Source organism: Falco naumanni, chromosome 9 (genome assembly GCF_017639655.2).
Source record: "Falco naumanni isolate bFalNau1 chromosome 9, bFalNau1.pat, whole genome shotgun sequence".
Classification (NCBI taxonomy): Eukaryota; Metazoa; Chordata; class Aves; order Falconiformes; family Falconidae; genus Falco; species Falco naumanni.
The window spans coordinates 4,684,184-4,698,606 of NC_054062.1; the positions used below are offsets into that span (position 1 = coordinate 4,684,184).

The following is a 14,423-nucleotide window of genomic DNA, read 5'->3' on the forward strand; positions in this document are numbered from 1 at the left end:
CTGCAACACGTGGGTGCCACCTGAGGATCACTTTGCATGTGCTGGGCCATGACATGCTGGGAGCTAACGACAATCCATTGCACCAACCCCTACGAAGCTGCAGCAGCTTCCCATTTATTTCTGGGTGTGACTCACATTGCCAAGCAAGGCTCCTAATCCTTTCCTAGGTGCAGGATACCTAAAGGCCAGCCTCTCTCCATCATTAGCACAATGAGAGGATCTAGCTCACTGCAGCTAAATATAAAGCATCACAGGGCTGGAGACCAAGTGCTCACAGTGGAGATCTGCCTGTTCCAGTATCCATTCCCTACCTTTGGCAAAAGAACCCAAAAATAACCAAAAGAACCAAACTTGGCCAGTGACAAAGTCCCGTTTCTGTTCACCCTGCTACAACATCAATGCACCAGATGACTTCCCATCTCCTTTTGCCTCCTAAAAAAAAAGGCAGAACTCTGTTTAAGCGATGGTAAATCCACCCCTAAGCATTCTGGAGTGAAGATTTCTGAACAAGTTGCATTACTGCAGGCAACAGAGAGAGAGAAAACATCGTCTGGTTTACCACTGTAACGATATGGCAATGCAATCAAGTTGCCTAACATACCAGCTTCTTGACAGCTTCCAAGCTTAGGAGAAGCCTCAAGTTAACACGCTATGCTTAATTTCCTTTGGGTCAAACTTGTAAGAAATCTAATTTGTTTCACAAGCAGCTCTGGATTTCAGCTGATGGCTGATGAGCGATACAGCCAAGAGAGAAAGGCCATTTAGTGTCTCACATAAATCTGTCGGAGAAGGTAATTGATCAATTACATATTTAGAAACACACTGGGGAAGAGGGCTGATGGTGGCCATGTGACTGTTTTAACACCTCTGTCTCTCTGTAGGAAGAGAGGGAAAAAACAGAAATAAAATATATGCGATAAAAAAATAATCAATCCACTCAGCAGGACACCTCCGAACTGCAGGTGTTCCCAATGCAGCAAGGTATCCCTCTCACACACACAGAGCAAGCCAAGAGCAATCGCAGCAGCCCATATACATTACCAGGCTAGGGGTGGGTTTAGGCATTGTCTTCCGTGCTCTGTGGACCTTGACTTCAGCGTTAGCAGCGGTGGCCTTTTTAGCATCCATGTCCTTACTGCCCTCCCCGAGCTTGGCTGGCATCGTGGCTTGCATCTGAGAAAAGGAGCCCACAGTTCTCCCTTTGCTTGCTCCTCCTGGAAGGGTTTTTGCAGCATGGCCGGTGAGAGAAGCAAAGGTGCTGGTAGTCCTTAGGGGTTGCTCCTGTGCCATCTGCTTGGTTAGAATATATCCATTGCTCCCTGTTACAGAAGTCTGTGTGAAGTCATTAGCTTTCATATGGTTTTGCTTCCCAGTCTCGCCATCTCGTTCAGAAATGCCATTTTCTGCTATCCTATTTAATTTAGTACTGGAGTCCTGCTGGCTCACTTTCGTATTGTCCTGAGTGTTTTTAGCTGGGTTTGGGTGGCTACCAGCTTCACTGTGCTCACAGGAACCATTGGTTTCACCGTCTACTGCCATTTTTGGTTCCCCCGCTTGCTTTTCTGTAGCACTTTCATCTGCAGCCATGGCATTAAACCCTGGAGAAAAAGGGAGGGTAAGGAGGAAGAGAGGAGGAAGAAAAGGGTCACAAGCAGTATCAACACTCCAAAAAGATGGTACAGCTACTTACAGTGGCTAACGAAGAACAAATCTCTCCTCCAGAACACTGCTTCCTATATGTATAAAGATATATTACACATATATCTCTCCATTTAGGTTGCTTACCTACCTGACTGGCTTGCCTGGATCCTCAGATGGTGAAAACTGGGGTGGGTGGTTCAGTTGAAAGCAGTGCACTCATTCTCACTTGCCTCAGCTGCAGATGTGGCCATTTATTCCCCAACTATGGATTTTTCAAGGTAAATATTATCTTTAGCTTTTCCAATAACTACATTTATTGGACCATATGTCAACACCTCGCATGTCAAACAAAACGCTGCCCAATCTCGCATTCAGATCTCTGGCAAAGCTCTTCACAATGCCAGACTGAGACAAGAAAAGCCTGCTGGTGGGGCTGTATGGGTGAGCTCTTGTGGCACAGACACAGCTGAGCAGCCAAATGTCTACATCAGGGCTCTGCCACTACATGAAACATTGCAAGGAATAACCCCCTGGCCATCACAGCTCTCCTGGCAATGCTGTCCACTGGAGACTGGCTCTTGTGCTGGGATGAAGCAGCGCAGGAGCAGTGTCATACAAGGCAACAGCCAGAGTAAAGACAGGAGCGAAGCATGTTAATGCAATCCTAGACTAAAATAATTACATGATTCAAATGCAGCATGACTGACTAAAAGCTCATGCACAGATAAACCAGGAGTGTCCATGTAAAAAGATTGGGTTTTTTCCTCCTTTCCAAACATTCTTCCCCCATCGATGAATCTGTCCCATCAGAGATTCCAGACCTGAGCTGAAAAAAATCCAAGTACAAATGCCATGCACTTGCAGAAAGGTTTCCAACATGACAAACTAGCAGCTCCCCAGGCAACCCCGAGTGATAACAATTCACTGGCACGATCAGTAAAATGATTAAATCAACCCGCTGTTAGGGATTCCTTGTATTGTTTTCCTTCCAGAGGCCAGACAGTTATGAAAAGCATCACAAGAAGTACCAGCAAAAGCTCTGTTCGAGTGGGCTGTCAAAGCAGGTAGGACTGATTTACAACCAGCTCAAATCACAGCAATTTTCACCTACAGTATTCAGAAGGAGCCAGAGTCAAACCAACAGGCAACGCTGCAAGCCAGACCAGCACGCTGCGTATCAGCATCTTATTTCATGCTGCTCTTGAAACCCAAACACTCAAGGAAAACAACACCCTGAATGTCTCGACCTGGCAAAAACCTGGTGCAAGGCTAAAGCATGAAGAAGATCCAAGATCCTGAATCTCAGGATGTCAAGTCCAATATACCTGGGCTGACTGTTCGAAGCCAAGCTCTGCTGCATGCCCCCAAGCACAGGCAGCTCAGTGCAAACATCTGCGGGGAGGAGAAGCAGCGCTGCACAGCTCGCCAGAACTGCTCTTCCCAAAACGCACCACATTTCCTCTCCAGTCAGTGACAATTGGGAAAAAAACCCTCTCCCCAACTATTTGAGGGCCTCCCCCTCCTTTCTACCCCTTTCCAATGCATTCATTCAGTCCATCTCCTTACCATTGGGTTGACCTAAAAGACACTGATACAGATTTCTGCACAAACAGCACTGCAGATCTAGACTCTAAAAGCATTCTAGTACCTGAAACAACCGTATTATTCCCTAAACTTCCTGGGTTTGGTGTTCATCTGAGATTTAAAGACAAACATTTCCAGCACCAAACTGAAAGCCTCCTTAGAACCGGTCAATACGCTTAGACCACTCAATCCGACCTCCAGCTTGAAGCACGGTCAGTGCTGAATTCAAACCCGGTTGGTGAGGGCTCTGCCCAGGTGGGTCTCCAGGACCTGCTGCAGTGCCCAACTTGCTCCAGCCTAGTCCTACCCATAAATTACAAGGGGGACAGTCCTAGTCCTGGCTCCGTATTTCCAACTGAAAGCCACAGACACTGGGCACAAAGCATCTTACTGGAAGGTGTCTCCAGACCCTGATGACGAGCGGTATCTCCTCGCTGGGGTTCAACTCTGGCCGTTTTTCCCAACGAGACACCTGCACTAAGCAGTCCATTCCCCCCAAACTCAGGCTACCCAGTCTGTGACTGCCTCCCACATGGAATCTGCTGGCTCAGAGCCTCCAAAAAGAGCTCCAAAACAAGCTCCTCGGTGCTTGCTGAAGCACACACAGGGGGGCAGAGGCAGAACCCCCACCTCCAGTAGGCAGTAACTGACTGGCTTTCCAAGCATGACTCAAAGCCATCGTCTCCATCTGCTGCCCTCTCTGAGCACCCAAACCACCTTCTGTGTACTGAAAGCTCTGGTAAGACACACAAGGGTTTGTTTTGGGTAGCAACAACTCTGGGAGAAGATAAAGTGCTAAGTTTTTCACTCATTTAACTATTAGCCAGGTCTTGGACAGAGGGAACCAACAGCCATGCCCTTATTCTTTCAGTCCTTGTTTCTCTTTCCACAACCAGTGTCTTTAAAAGGTCATGCTGTGGCCATTTGCTGAAACAGTTGTTTAAAGTCAGTGCCAGAAGAAAACAAAAAATGAGCTCCCTAACCACAGACGGAGGTTTCTAGCACTCAGCACTAGGCACCTGGAAGAATGAAGCCTTCAATATTTGTTGATTTAAATTCTGTGCACTCCCACCACAGCAGTCAAGTAACTGCAGTGGCTGTGTATTAGATAAACTGTAAAAGCAGAGGGCAAGAATTGCTCTACCTGCCACAAAGGTAACCAAAACAAGGTAAATTAGAGCACTGCCTTAGGGGAAAGAGTAACTGCATTCCTCCAGAAAACGACACAGACTTTATGAAAAATCTATGAAGCTAAAATTAAAATCCCACATACGGTTTCCCCCACACACACACTCTCATTAAGTGTGCAAAATGCAATCTGGTTGACTGTGGAAGTGCCATCAATCCCCTATAAACAGGCACCAGACATCCAAATCTGTATGCCTAGAGATTTGACAAAAAGAAAAGAGAGGAAATTCCATAGTCCCTGAAGTTGCGCACAACTTCACAGCAGTGGTCAGGGGTATGGTTTTGATTTAACAGGATTACGCACCCACTCTGCCCTGCCGGAGGTGACTGCTCACATTGCAGGGCAAAGCAAGGTCCCAGGGCTTTCAGCTCCAGCCCCAAACATCTGTGCTGCCACCGGTGGGGTGTTACGGTTCGGTGCCTAACAGACACGCATCCAATGACAAAAACTATCATGGCAACTGTCATCACCCAGCTCGCTGGCTGGCGAGAGTCAGCAGAGGCCAGTGGGAATGGGAAGAGAGACCATGTCCCTCTCCAACATCCAAGAAGTCTGAAACACCGCAGGCAGGGCTGTCCTGAGCTGCTGCTTGCTTTGGGGAAAAAGCATTTCCACCCTCCTGCTCCCTTTTCTGGCAGCACTAAAACAAATTGATAAATAGTTTGGAACAGCGCTGTTTCCTACAGACTGAGCTCCCGCACAGCTCCTGCGAGAAGCACCACAGCCAACCCACCCACTGGAGGAGCTCGGCATCCCAAGGCGCTACCTGGACACTGAATGGAACAGACCCCACGAAGAACTAGTTTCTGTCAGGAGCTACATTGCTTAATAAGATGTCGTAACCCCAGTAAGCTAGTCTGGCTTTCACAACCAAAATACCTGGCCTGGTAACAGGAAAATAGGGGTTGCCATCCCTGGCTAGGCTACTGTTCCACTTGCCATGATGCTCTGCCTCTAACTCCGTTGCTTCATCCTTCTGTCACAGGACACATCTGCAAGTCTGACCACGTTCAGCAAGTCTTAGCTCCACTAAATACACATTTACAAGCATTGCTGAATAGACACAATTCAATATATATTTACACTTTTGCTGAAATACGGCCTATAGATGGGGATAAGAACACAAAACTAGAGACAGCAGGAACATCACGATGGAGAAATACTGAATAAAACAGCTTAGAGAAGCTCTTCAACAGCACCAGACAGCTAAAGAAACGCTTGTTCCTGATGTGACCTTTGCATCTCCCCTTTTCCATTATTAAAAAAAGGTTTCACTGCAAACCTGCTAAAATTTTGGCTTCAAATACACCTTGTGGCAACAAGTTCTCTTCTTGAAAATGCTGTTCAACAGCTCTTCCGCTCTTGCGCTGCAAGTGTGACTGAATAAAACCCTAAAATCAGTATTTCTCTAAAACTTTACAACTTGACAGCATTCATTCCTTCGAAGTACACTAAAACATTTCCTCCATATCCACTTTTCACTCCAACTCACTCACTGTTCTTTAATCTAACACCATTCTTTCTTTAATAAAAAAAAAAGAAGAAACGTAGAAAGATATAGCCTATGTCCACGGAAGTGTAACCTCATTTACTAGAAGCATCCCAGTATTTTCAGGGCTCCCTTAAGTATCCCCTACGCCATATGCAGCGGTAGCAGCTTGCCACATTGACCACAATGCTGCCTGCATCCCGATTCAAGCATTTGGTATTAATTTAAAATCCAGCAACATGTAGGACAGGTAATTTGCCCAAGAGATTTACTTTCTGTTATGATGCCCGTTCTTCCAGGCTGCAACAAACTTCAGCAAAGGTGTATTATTTAGGAGCTTGACTGCATTTTAGTAACACAAAGAATTTAAGACTCAGCAAGTCATGCAGATCATTATCCCTGCAACTCCACGTGGCAAAGAATAATCAGAAATATATTTAAATCACCTGTCTGAATTAATAACTCATTAAAAGCAATGCAGAGTTCTCAGCCCTCCCACCTCTCCCCCGGCTCAAGCAGACCCTATGCGGAAGTTTCAGTCTTAAACTTTCTTCTTAATATCATAGTCATTCAAAATTGAAATGATATTCCCATGTAGAGAACAGAATCCTATGGAAGTTGGGGAGAAGCTGTCACACAGCATGAGGACACCTCATCAAATTTTAGGTACCTAAAAGGTATCTCAAACACCAGGGTGCCCTAAGCCACTGTTCCAACCAATAGAGTGAAGGTGACGGCTCCAAAAAACCACGTTCTGACTTCAGGCATCTATCTTCAGATAAACTAATCACCACCAGACATGCCTACCACATAGAAGCAGAAATTAGCTGGGCTAGTTCAGAATTACCGTAACTTCAAAAAATACCCCTAAATTAGGCAAAATGAAACCCACCTCTGCTCTCTCAGCCCAGACTCCTGCAGTGAGGGTTCTTCTCCACTGCCTTTGCCTGTAAGGCTTCCAGCCCTTTCAGCAGAGCCAGACCTGGCTCCCGTCCTGCCCCGGAGCTCGCTCCAGCCTGCCAGAACCTGCCCAAGGCACAGCCTGTCTAACAGATGTGCTGCCGGCCCCACCAGCCAGCCCAGCCACGGCCAGAAGGAACAGAATCGCCTCTGTGGGACCAAAAGGGATGAGTAGCCACCAGAAACTTCCCACATTCAGACAGCCAGACAATCAGCTCAAAACTGTGTCTTACTTTGAGAATGCTCTAGTCTGAAATGTTGGGTTTTTTTAAATTCAGATCTCACTGCTCAATGAGACAAAGTAAGAAAAAGACCCAAGCATTATGAGCCCTTATGCAAAGGCCAAAATGCAATCATCACTAGTCCGAGGGGAAAAAAAAAAGAAAAAAAAAAACTATCCTACAAGCAAATGCACTAATATCTGATCTGGAACTTTTACACGTTTTTCTGAACAACTTGGTAGAGGCAAGACACCCCGCTGCCCACGGCTTGCACGGTATTTTCTACGCATTTCAAGTGCCCAGCACAGAACACAGGGCAGCTCAGCAGAGCCACGAGGCTTCAGCCGCCGCAGGAGAAACATCAGATTCTGAAATAAGCAAAGACTGAGCATCAGTGAAAAGCTCGGGATTCTGAAGTGCTGCTGTACAAGTACTACATACATGCATATTCCACATGTGTTTTATCTTAAGCACTTTGCAGATGATCTTTAAAACACCACAGATACCAACGTCATTTATTCAATACCCAGCTATCCTGCTGGATAAACTTTTAAGAGCAGGAAATGCACCTGCTTATAATCCTTGTGTTGCAACTGTTCCCTCCACCCTTCTTCCTCCAAGTCAAAAAAAAAAAAAATTTAGAAATTGTCAAGTAGAGAGAAGCCCCACTGACACAAAAAAGGCTGAAACCACACAGACTAGAGAGGATGGGTGGCTGGAGATCCTGTATCCATTGGAAAGGAATGCACCACCTCTATCACTAAAGCCAAAAAGCGGAGCATTTTGAAGCCAAGAAATGAACAGAATTATGTTCTCAGGGCAAAATTCCTCTCTGGGGTGAGTTACTGATGTTCTCTTCTTTCCCTCACCCCTTTAAATCCATGAAGGCAGGTGATATCCATACAGGAGCCTGCCTTGTATTTCCAAAACGCAAGAGCCACTCCTCCCAGTGCCCTGGAGCACTGTCACCCTGTGGCAGTATCACTGCTTCCCATCTCCTCAGACACACCGAGAGTCAAAACAGGAAAAGAAAAGTTAAAAAAACAAAAGAAAAAAAGAACAATTTGTGCTGTGAATGCTCAATACTGAGATTACACAGGCTGGGTAAATGGGATTCAGCATCTCGCTGGTGGGCTGCCTGTGAATACCGGCGGGGACGCAAAGCAGTTTAACAGCCTGCGTGAAATTAATTCGTTCCTTTGCCGTGGGATCGGGTCCACCGTGTTAGAGCACTGGCCACAAGGCCTCGAGCCCAGCTGTGACTGGGATGCTCCCGCTCTGGGGCTGCCAGAGCTCAGACCGTTCCTTCTGCTGCCGCAGCCCGCCTGCTGCGGGGCACAGCCTCCCCTGGCGCAGGGGTCTGGAACACCGAGAGCACCTGGGTGCACATCTGGGTGAACATTTAAAATACCTAAGCATCATTTTGCTCGTCTGGTCTCCTGTCTGTCTGTCGGTCTCAGCAGGGGATCCAAGCGCTGAGTCTGCTGAGGCAAGGAGATTATTCTTTTTCTCCTTTTAAAGCGGCCATCCCTGCACCTGGGGATGCAAAGGCTGCAGCTGCTCAGTGGAAAGCAGCACTTCCCTCACTCACGGCAGCTTCCTATCTGTAGTAAGAAGGAGAAAAAGAAATACACACACCAGAGAAGGGGGGGGGGAGGGGGGGCCTCCAGGAATTTGAACCTCTGACACTCTCTAAAAGTAGTTTTCAGTTTATTTGAGAGCAAAGTGACTGTGCACGTCTCATCCAGCACTACGCTCCAGCACCGTGGCTCTTGTAAAACAGCTGCCTCGGGTGAAGTCTCAGAACACTGAGGCTAATGGAGAACTTCGTTACCAACTCCCCTTCCTGCTCCTTCGTGCCACTGCTTTAGTGGAACTTTCCACCTCTGGGGCTGGGGAATCAGAAAAAGATCGGTTTGCCTTGAAAGGTCAAGTGAGATGCAGCACAGGGTTAGAAGCTATGTACATTAGGAGAAGAACTGAAATCACTTGTAATTCTTGCAAAGAAACCACTTTTTAATTAGTTTCTCTCTGAGTCAGACTAAAGACAATATGGCCTAATAAAACATGAGAGCAACTTTTTTCTGCTCATCTCTTCAATCTCCCTGTCAAAGGGAAAGACGGACCTAAACTCACACCCACATGTAAAACCGAACTGGAACATTTCCCCACAACTGAACTGGAACATCTCCCCAAGGACAACAGAACAGTCTCATGCATAGCTCGTTTTTTTCTATCTGTATTGAGCAATTTTACACAGAAGGGGACACTGAGTCTAGCGCACAGCTTACACTGGGCTTTACGCGGGCTGGGACTCAACCCCAGAACTGGAAATGAAAGTGCTGGGAACACACAAAGATCTTGTTTCTACAGATGTACGCTAAATTTATAGTTCAATTATTTCTCTTCATCAGTGCCAGGATCAAGCCAGAAAAGGACATCCCAGCTGGTAACAACACTGCATCTCTGCAATACCTTCCACTGGCAGAACAAAGAACAAAACACCACGACTGCCCACCCAAGGCTCTCCGACGCCCAGACTGCCCCCCAGGAGCACCCTCCCAGGCCCCTGCCCCAGCCCATTGCACCAACAACACGTTCCCTGCAGCAGCAGCTACCGTTGTCACAAATGGCAGGCTGGCACACTGAGGACAACTAAGAAAGACGATGTGCTGCTTCAAACCAGCAGATGATAAACTGGGGCAGCTCAGCTATTGCCCTACAAGAGTACAAGCCCTCCCTGCAACCAGGGATCTTCACAGAGATCTCCAACGTGATGGTGATCATCAGTGGTGGAGTCAGACAGCAGTCGTAGGCACTGCTGCAGTGGCGCTGATGTGCCTTGCTTGGGAGACAGACCCCCTAAATCTCATTCAAGGCTGCAAGCTACCGAAATTTCCCGGCTCCTCTTGGACACAGACGTGTAACTTGGAAAAGGCCATTCAGAGAGGCAGCAGCAGAGCTATGGTACGTGCTAATACAGTGCAAATGGGGATCTGATACTGACCTCAGTACCAGTACCCTTCTGAGTCAAGGGGGAGTAAAAAGAGGGAAAACGACAATAATTCACACTAAGTCTTTAGCCCAAACAGCACCTCTAGTCAGTCTTTGGATCTGCAAGTTCAAGCCCCTGAAAATTTTAGATCCCAGGTTTAATACTGACGGATAACCTGCCAAGGGGATTCTCCCAAAGGGAATAAAACCCAAAACAGATCTAGCCTTACGTTGCAGGCCAACGTTGTTGCCTTTAAAGGCCATCTAGTCCAACCCCTCTGCAGGGAGCAGGGACATCTTCAACTAGATCAGGTTGCTCAGAGCAACTCAGCTTGGTGTCATCTGCAACCTTGCTGAGGGTGCATTCAATCCCGCTATGTCCTTGGATGAAAATATTAAAACTGTACTGGTCCCATCCTCCTTGCTAAAGGAAAAATAAGACTATTCAAGCAAACTTAAACAGAGAAATCTCAAGACTTCAGAGTGCTTTTCCAGTCTACACATCCCAGCTCCGTATGCTGCCACTCATCCCTGAGTCAGGAAACAAGGCTCAAAGAAACTATTCCATGCCATCTTGCAAGTCTGCCATAATGATTTCATGTTTATGCAATGCTCAAAAATATAAATTCTCTGCCAACGCTAAACACTGTTAATAACAGACCTTAGGGACTGCTAATCGAACTCCTATGATGATCACAGCTGGGTAACGGAGGTCAGCAAAGAACAATGCATAGAGCACAACAACCACGCAAATACGCATTGTCTTTTACACACGTGGTACGCTTGGGAAGAGAAGGGTACAATCTGAACACTGCCACAAAAACGGAGACTGCGCAGTTCTCCTTTTAGGACCCTTCCTTCCCCTGTAACAGGAATGGACAATAAGCTGCAGTGATTAGAATTTGAGCACCTTGGGAAGCCTCGAGACCTTTGCTACCCAGGGACCGTTTTCAGCTCCCTTTTGATACACAGCATTTGCTTTAATTAAAAATCAGTCAAGATATACATGGCACAGAAATGTCTCTTCCCACCCTCCTCCTGGATTTTTACCTCCATAGGCTCTTGACACTTACCTTTGGATCAACCAAGAGCTAAATAAACTAACTTTGTAGTCCTGAGCCAAGCAAGGCAAGGGATCGAAGCAAGAGCCTCCTCCCAGAGTAACACAACCTCCCACGGACACCTCAGGCTTCGTCTCTGGTCTGCCCAGACCAGAGGTCCACACGCAACCGGCGTCAGCAGCAGCGCTCACATGCTCCCAGTTAATATGCAAGCACTGCAGCCACATCTGACACGGCACTCAGTATTTTGCCTGCTCTGAGCTTCACTTTCTAACTAGAGCAGCTTGACAAAAAATTACGCTGGACAGAAGAGCAACAAAAAGCAATGCTGTCCTCACCACACCTGAATTAAGTTCAAAATTTTGTTTCTACCTAAGACTAGGTATTTTGATGGGGCTAGTTCAGTGCTTTTCAAATGCTCTATTATGGAACGGAGAACAAAAATAAATCAGATCCCTGCAGAGCTACGAGAAGTAACTAATAAAGGAATAATAAAGCCATGGAAAGAAAAGAGAGGGGTGAAAGATAAAGGGCGGTGATTTTTTTTTTTTTCCTAATCCCACTGACACATTTATTAAGCCCTCAGATTTGTGTGCATGCAACTCATAGAGAACTACACAGGAAGGACTTCGTCAAATGAACATGTGCTCTGCATCCTGCAAAGTAAAAGCAAGCAGAAACAAGGGAGAAATCATGAAGCATCCCACAACGGCATGATGGGTGGAGTGTCTAACCCCACCGGCCATCCTGCAGCAGTTGGTGCCTGATCTGGAGCAACACAGAAACTCACAGGAGAACAGAAAGTTAACTTTAATAGAGGGAGGAAAAGGGCTAGGTCATCGTGTGGTGGGGATCAGAGTTCAGTTAAAACAAGTTACACAGAGGAGGTTCAAAGTAATTCCTTTGTGCTTCACAGCCACACCAAAGCAGAAGTGAAAATTAGATACCGTTCTTTAGGTGGGTGGCAATAGATGGACTGAAAAGCAAATCTGCATCTTCTGGGGAAGAGCCCTGCTCAGAATAAACACAGGAGAATGGAGCTACTCTGTTTGTGGGAGCTCAGGGGACAGAACCCATCTCCGAACCCCCAGTTTTGTTCCCATCACAATGCCAACCTCACAACAAGGTCTGGCCCTCAACCGAGGCAGACGCTCACCTTCCTCTTTGTTGTTGGTGATATCTTTCAGCAGCTCAGTCTTCATGCAGGCGTCTTTCCTTGTCTCTCCCTTACTCAGCACTGTTCGCTAGGGGTGGGGAGAGAAGGGACAGGGGGTGGGAAAAAAGAAAACAGCACGGTTTAGCTCAACGATCATACACACGTTGCGTTTAAAAGAAGAGACAATCATGGACACATCCTGTTTACATCACCAGCAAACCTCATTCTGCAAAATAACGCTGCCAGGAAACTGCCACCAAGGCACAGGTCAAAGATAAAGAACGACAAGGCTCGCCCCAGCTGACAGCCCGTCTCGCCCGAGAAGCAGAGGGACTTCGAGCTGTGCCCAGGGCCGAGACCTCACGACTCTTTGGTCAAGATGCAGCCAGGCAGATCTTCCCAGAGTTAACGTGCTTGGGAATCCAGCTGAACGTGTCTGTAGAGGTGCGGATTAAAACAGTCACGAAAGGCATCTCGAGGAGGTGACCCCTTATTCCCCCAAAACTTTTTAGATTTTGGGTAGGGGAAGGCAGATCTATCAGACACATCATCTATCAACATTTACAGCCCGAGTATGCTTTTGGTAGTTTGTCTGGAGTTTTTTTGTAGTTCATTCAAATGTAACATACAAACTGCAAACCATCAGTGAGCTAACTCATCACTCCTAACATCCATGTTTATTATATTTAGCGAGCTCTATTTTTAATTTTATAGAAAGTAATTGTTCTTTTTTCTCCTCTTTGTAAAAAAGGAACACCTGCTCGTCTCCTCGGCCTTTCACACACCTGCAGTCACATTGCTAGATCAGGTTTGCAGCCTTAATACCTTCCCTTTGCCTTTTGAGGTGGGAAGACAAAAAAAAGAAGCTACCAGAACAAAACAAAAGGAGAAAGGTATTTTAAAAACCCCCGAACGCACAAAAGAAGGGTTAATTTGACACAGTTTAAGGAGACAAGCTGTTCTGAAAGGTAAAGAAGGCAACTGCCTTGCAGAGCTGCCCACTGCCGGGGCCGGGGCCAGGCTGGGTGAAGGGTTCACCGCACACTGCCGGCCTCGCAGGAGAAGAATAAGCCCAGGTCAAGCCAACTGTTGTAGGCCACCACAGAGAGCAGATGGTGCCTGCAGCCATGCAAATCTCAAGATTTAAAGCACACTGAGTGATAAAGGAAAAAAAATAATAAAAAAAGCAACCTGCCCATCTCCCGTAAAACAAGCAAAAGAGACGGGATGCACACCGGTGGGTACCAGCTCCAAAACCATCCCCAGCAGTGGCTCGCCCTTCCCCACACCACTTTCTGTCCAAAGCTAGCAGGGGACACGAGCTTTGGTATTGCAATTGATCGCTACTACCAGCCACCTTTGTCATTTTCGTTTCCACATGAACTCAGCTGCAATGCCACGTACCCGCAGGTGCTGCAGCGGGGTCTGCTCCCCCTGATTTCAGCAGCCCTCCCACCCCGTGCAGCCAGCCAGGGCTCATCCAGCACCAGGTCCCTGGCCCCTGGGTGCCTGCACGACCACCCTGCCCTGCACCTGAACAACACTACCTGCAAGGCAACACACAGCTGGTGGGAAGGAGAAGACTCAGGGACACCGGCTGGGCGCAGGGTCGTTGGGAAAGCCTGCACCGCCTGCCAAGCCCACCTGTGTGGAGCCAAGGGCACCTTCAAGGATCGCTCCTCCAGTGAGGAGGAAGGTGGTTGTGGGTGGCTGCCTGCCCCCCAGCGCAAGCGAACAGCAAACACGGCCACATCTAGATGCTCTCAACAAGAAGGAACTTGTGCCCCAAGCGCACCACCTTCAGATTTTCAGGCACAGACCAAAAATGCAAGCTGTAAGCATCTGAAACCTCTGCTCTGCCAACTGATCAGATAGCCTGGAACAGAACATACCTCCACCAGACACTGGCCCACAACTTCCACTGAGGAACAACCATAACAACACAGCCCACAGTTTAAACATAGACCAGCTTTTTTTTTTTTATATATATATATATATATATATATATATATATATATATATATATATATATATGCATCTGCTTGTAAACCCTACCTCTCCTCTAGCCGGACTTCTTGTAAACTGGGAATGACTTCATTTTTCTCATGGACTTACCCTGCTGCAAGAC

At 47.1% G+C, this 14,423-nt stretch overlaps 1 protein-coding gene across 15 annotated transcripts in view; it reads right to left on the reverse strand.

Annotated features, from left to right (window-relative positions):
* The window catches only part of EHMT1 (euchromatic histone lysine methyltransferase 1), a 121,631-nt gene that overhangs the window by 49,945 nt on the left and 57,263 nt on the right, over positions 1-14,423 (reverse strand). For all 15 annotated transcript variants that reach the window (XM_040606084.1, XM_040606088.1, XM_040606083.1 and 12 more), the window contains exons 2-3: positions 12,296-12,383; positions 1,042-1,598 (exon numbers count right to left, since the gene is read on the reverse strand). In XM_040606084.1, coding sequence (XP_040462018.1) covers positions 1,042-1,598; positions 12,296-12,383 — 645 coding nt within the window. The remainder of the gene's footprint in view (positions 1-1,041; positions 1,599-12,295; positions 12,384-14,423) is intronic.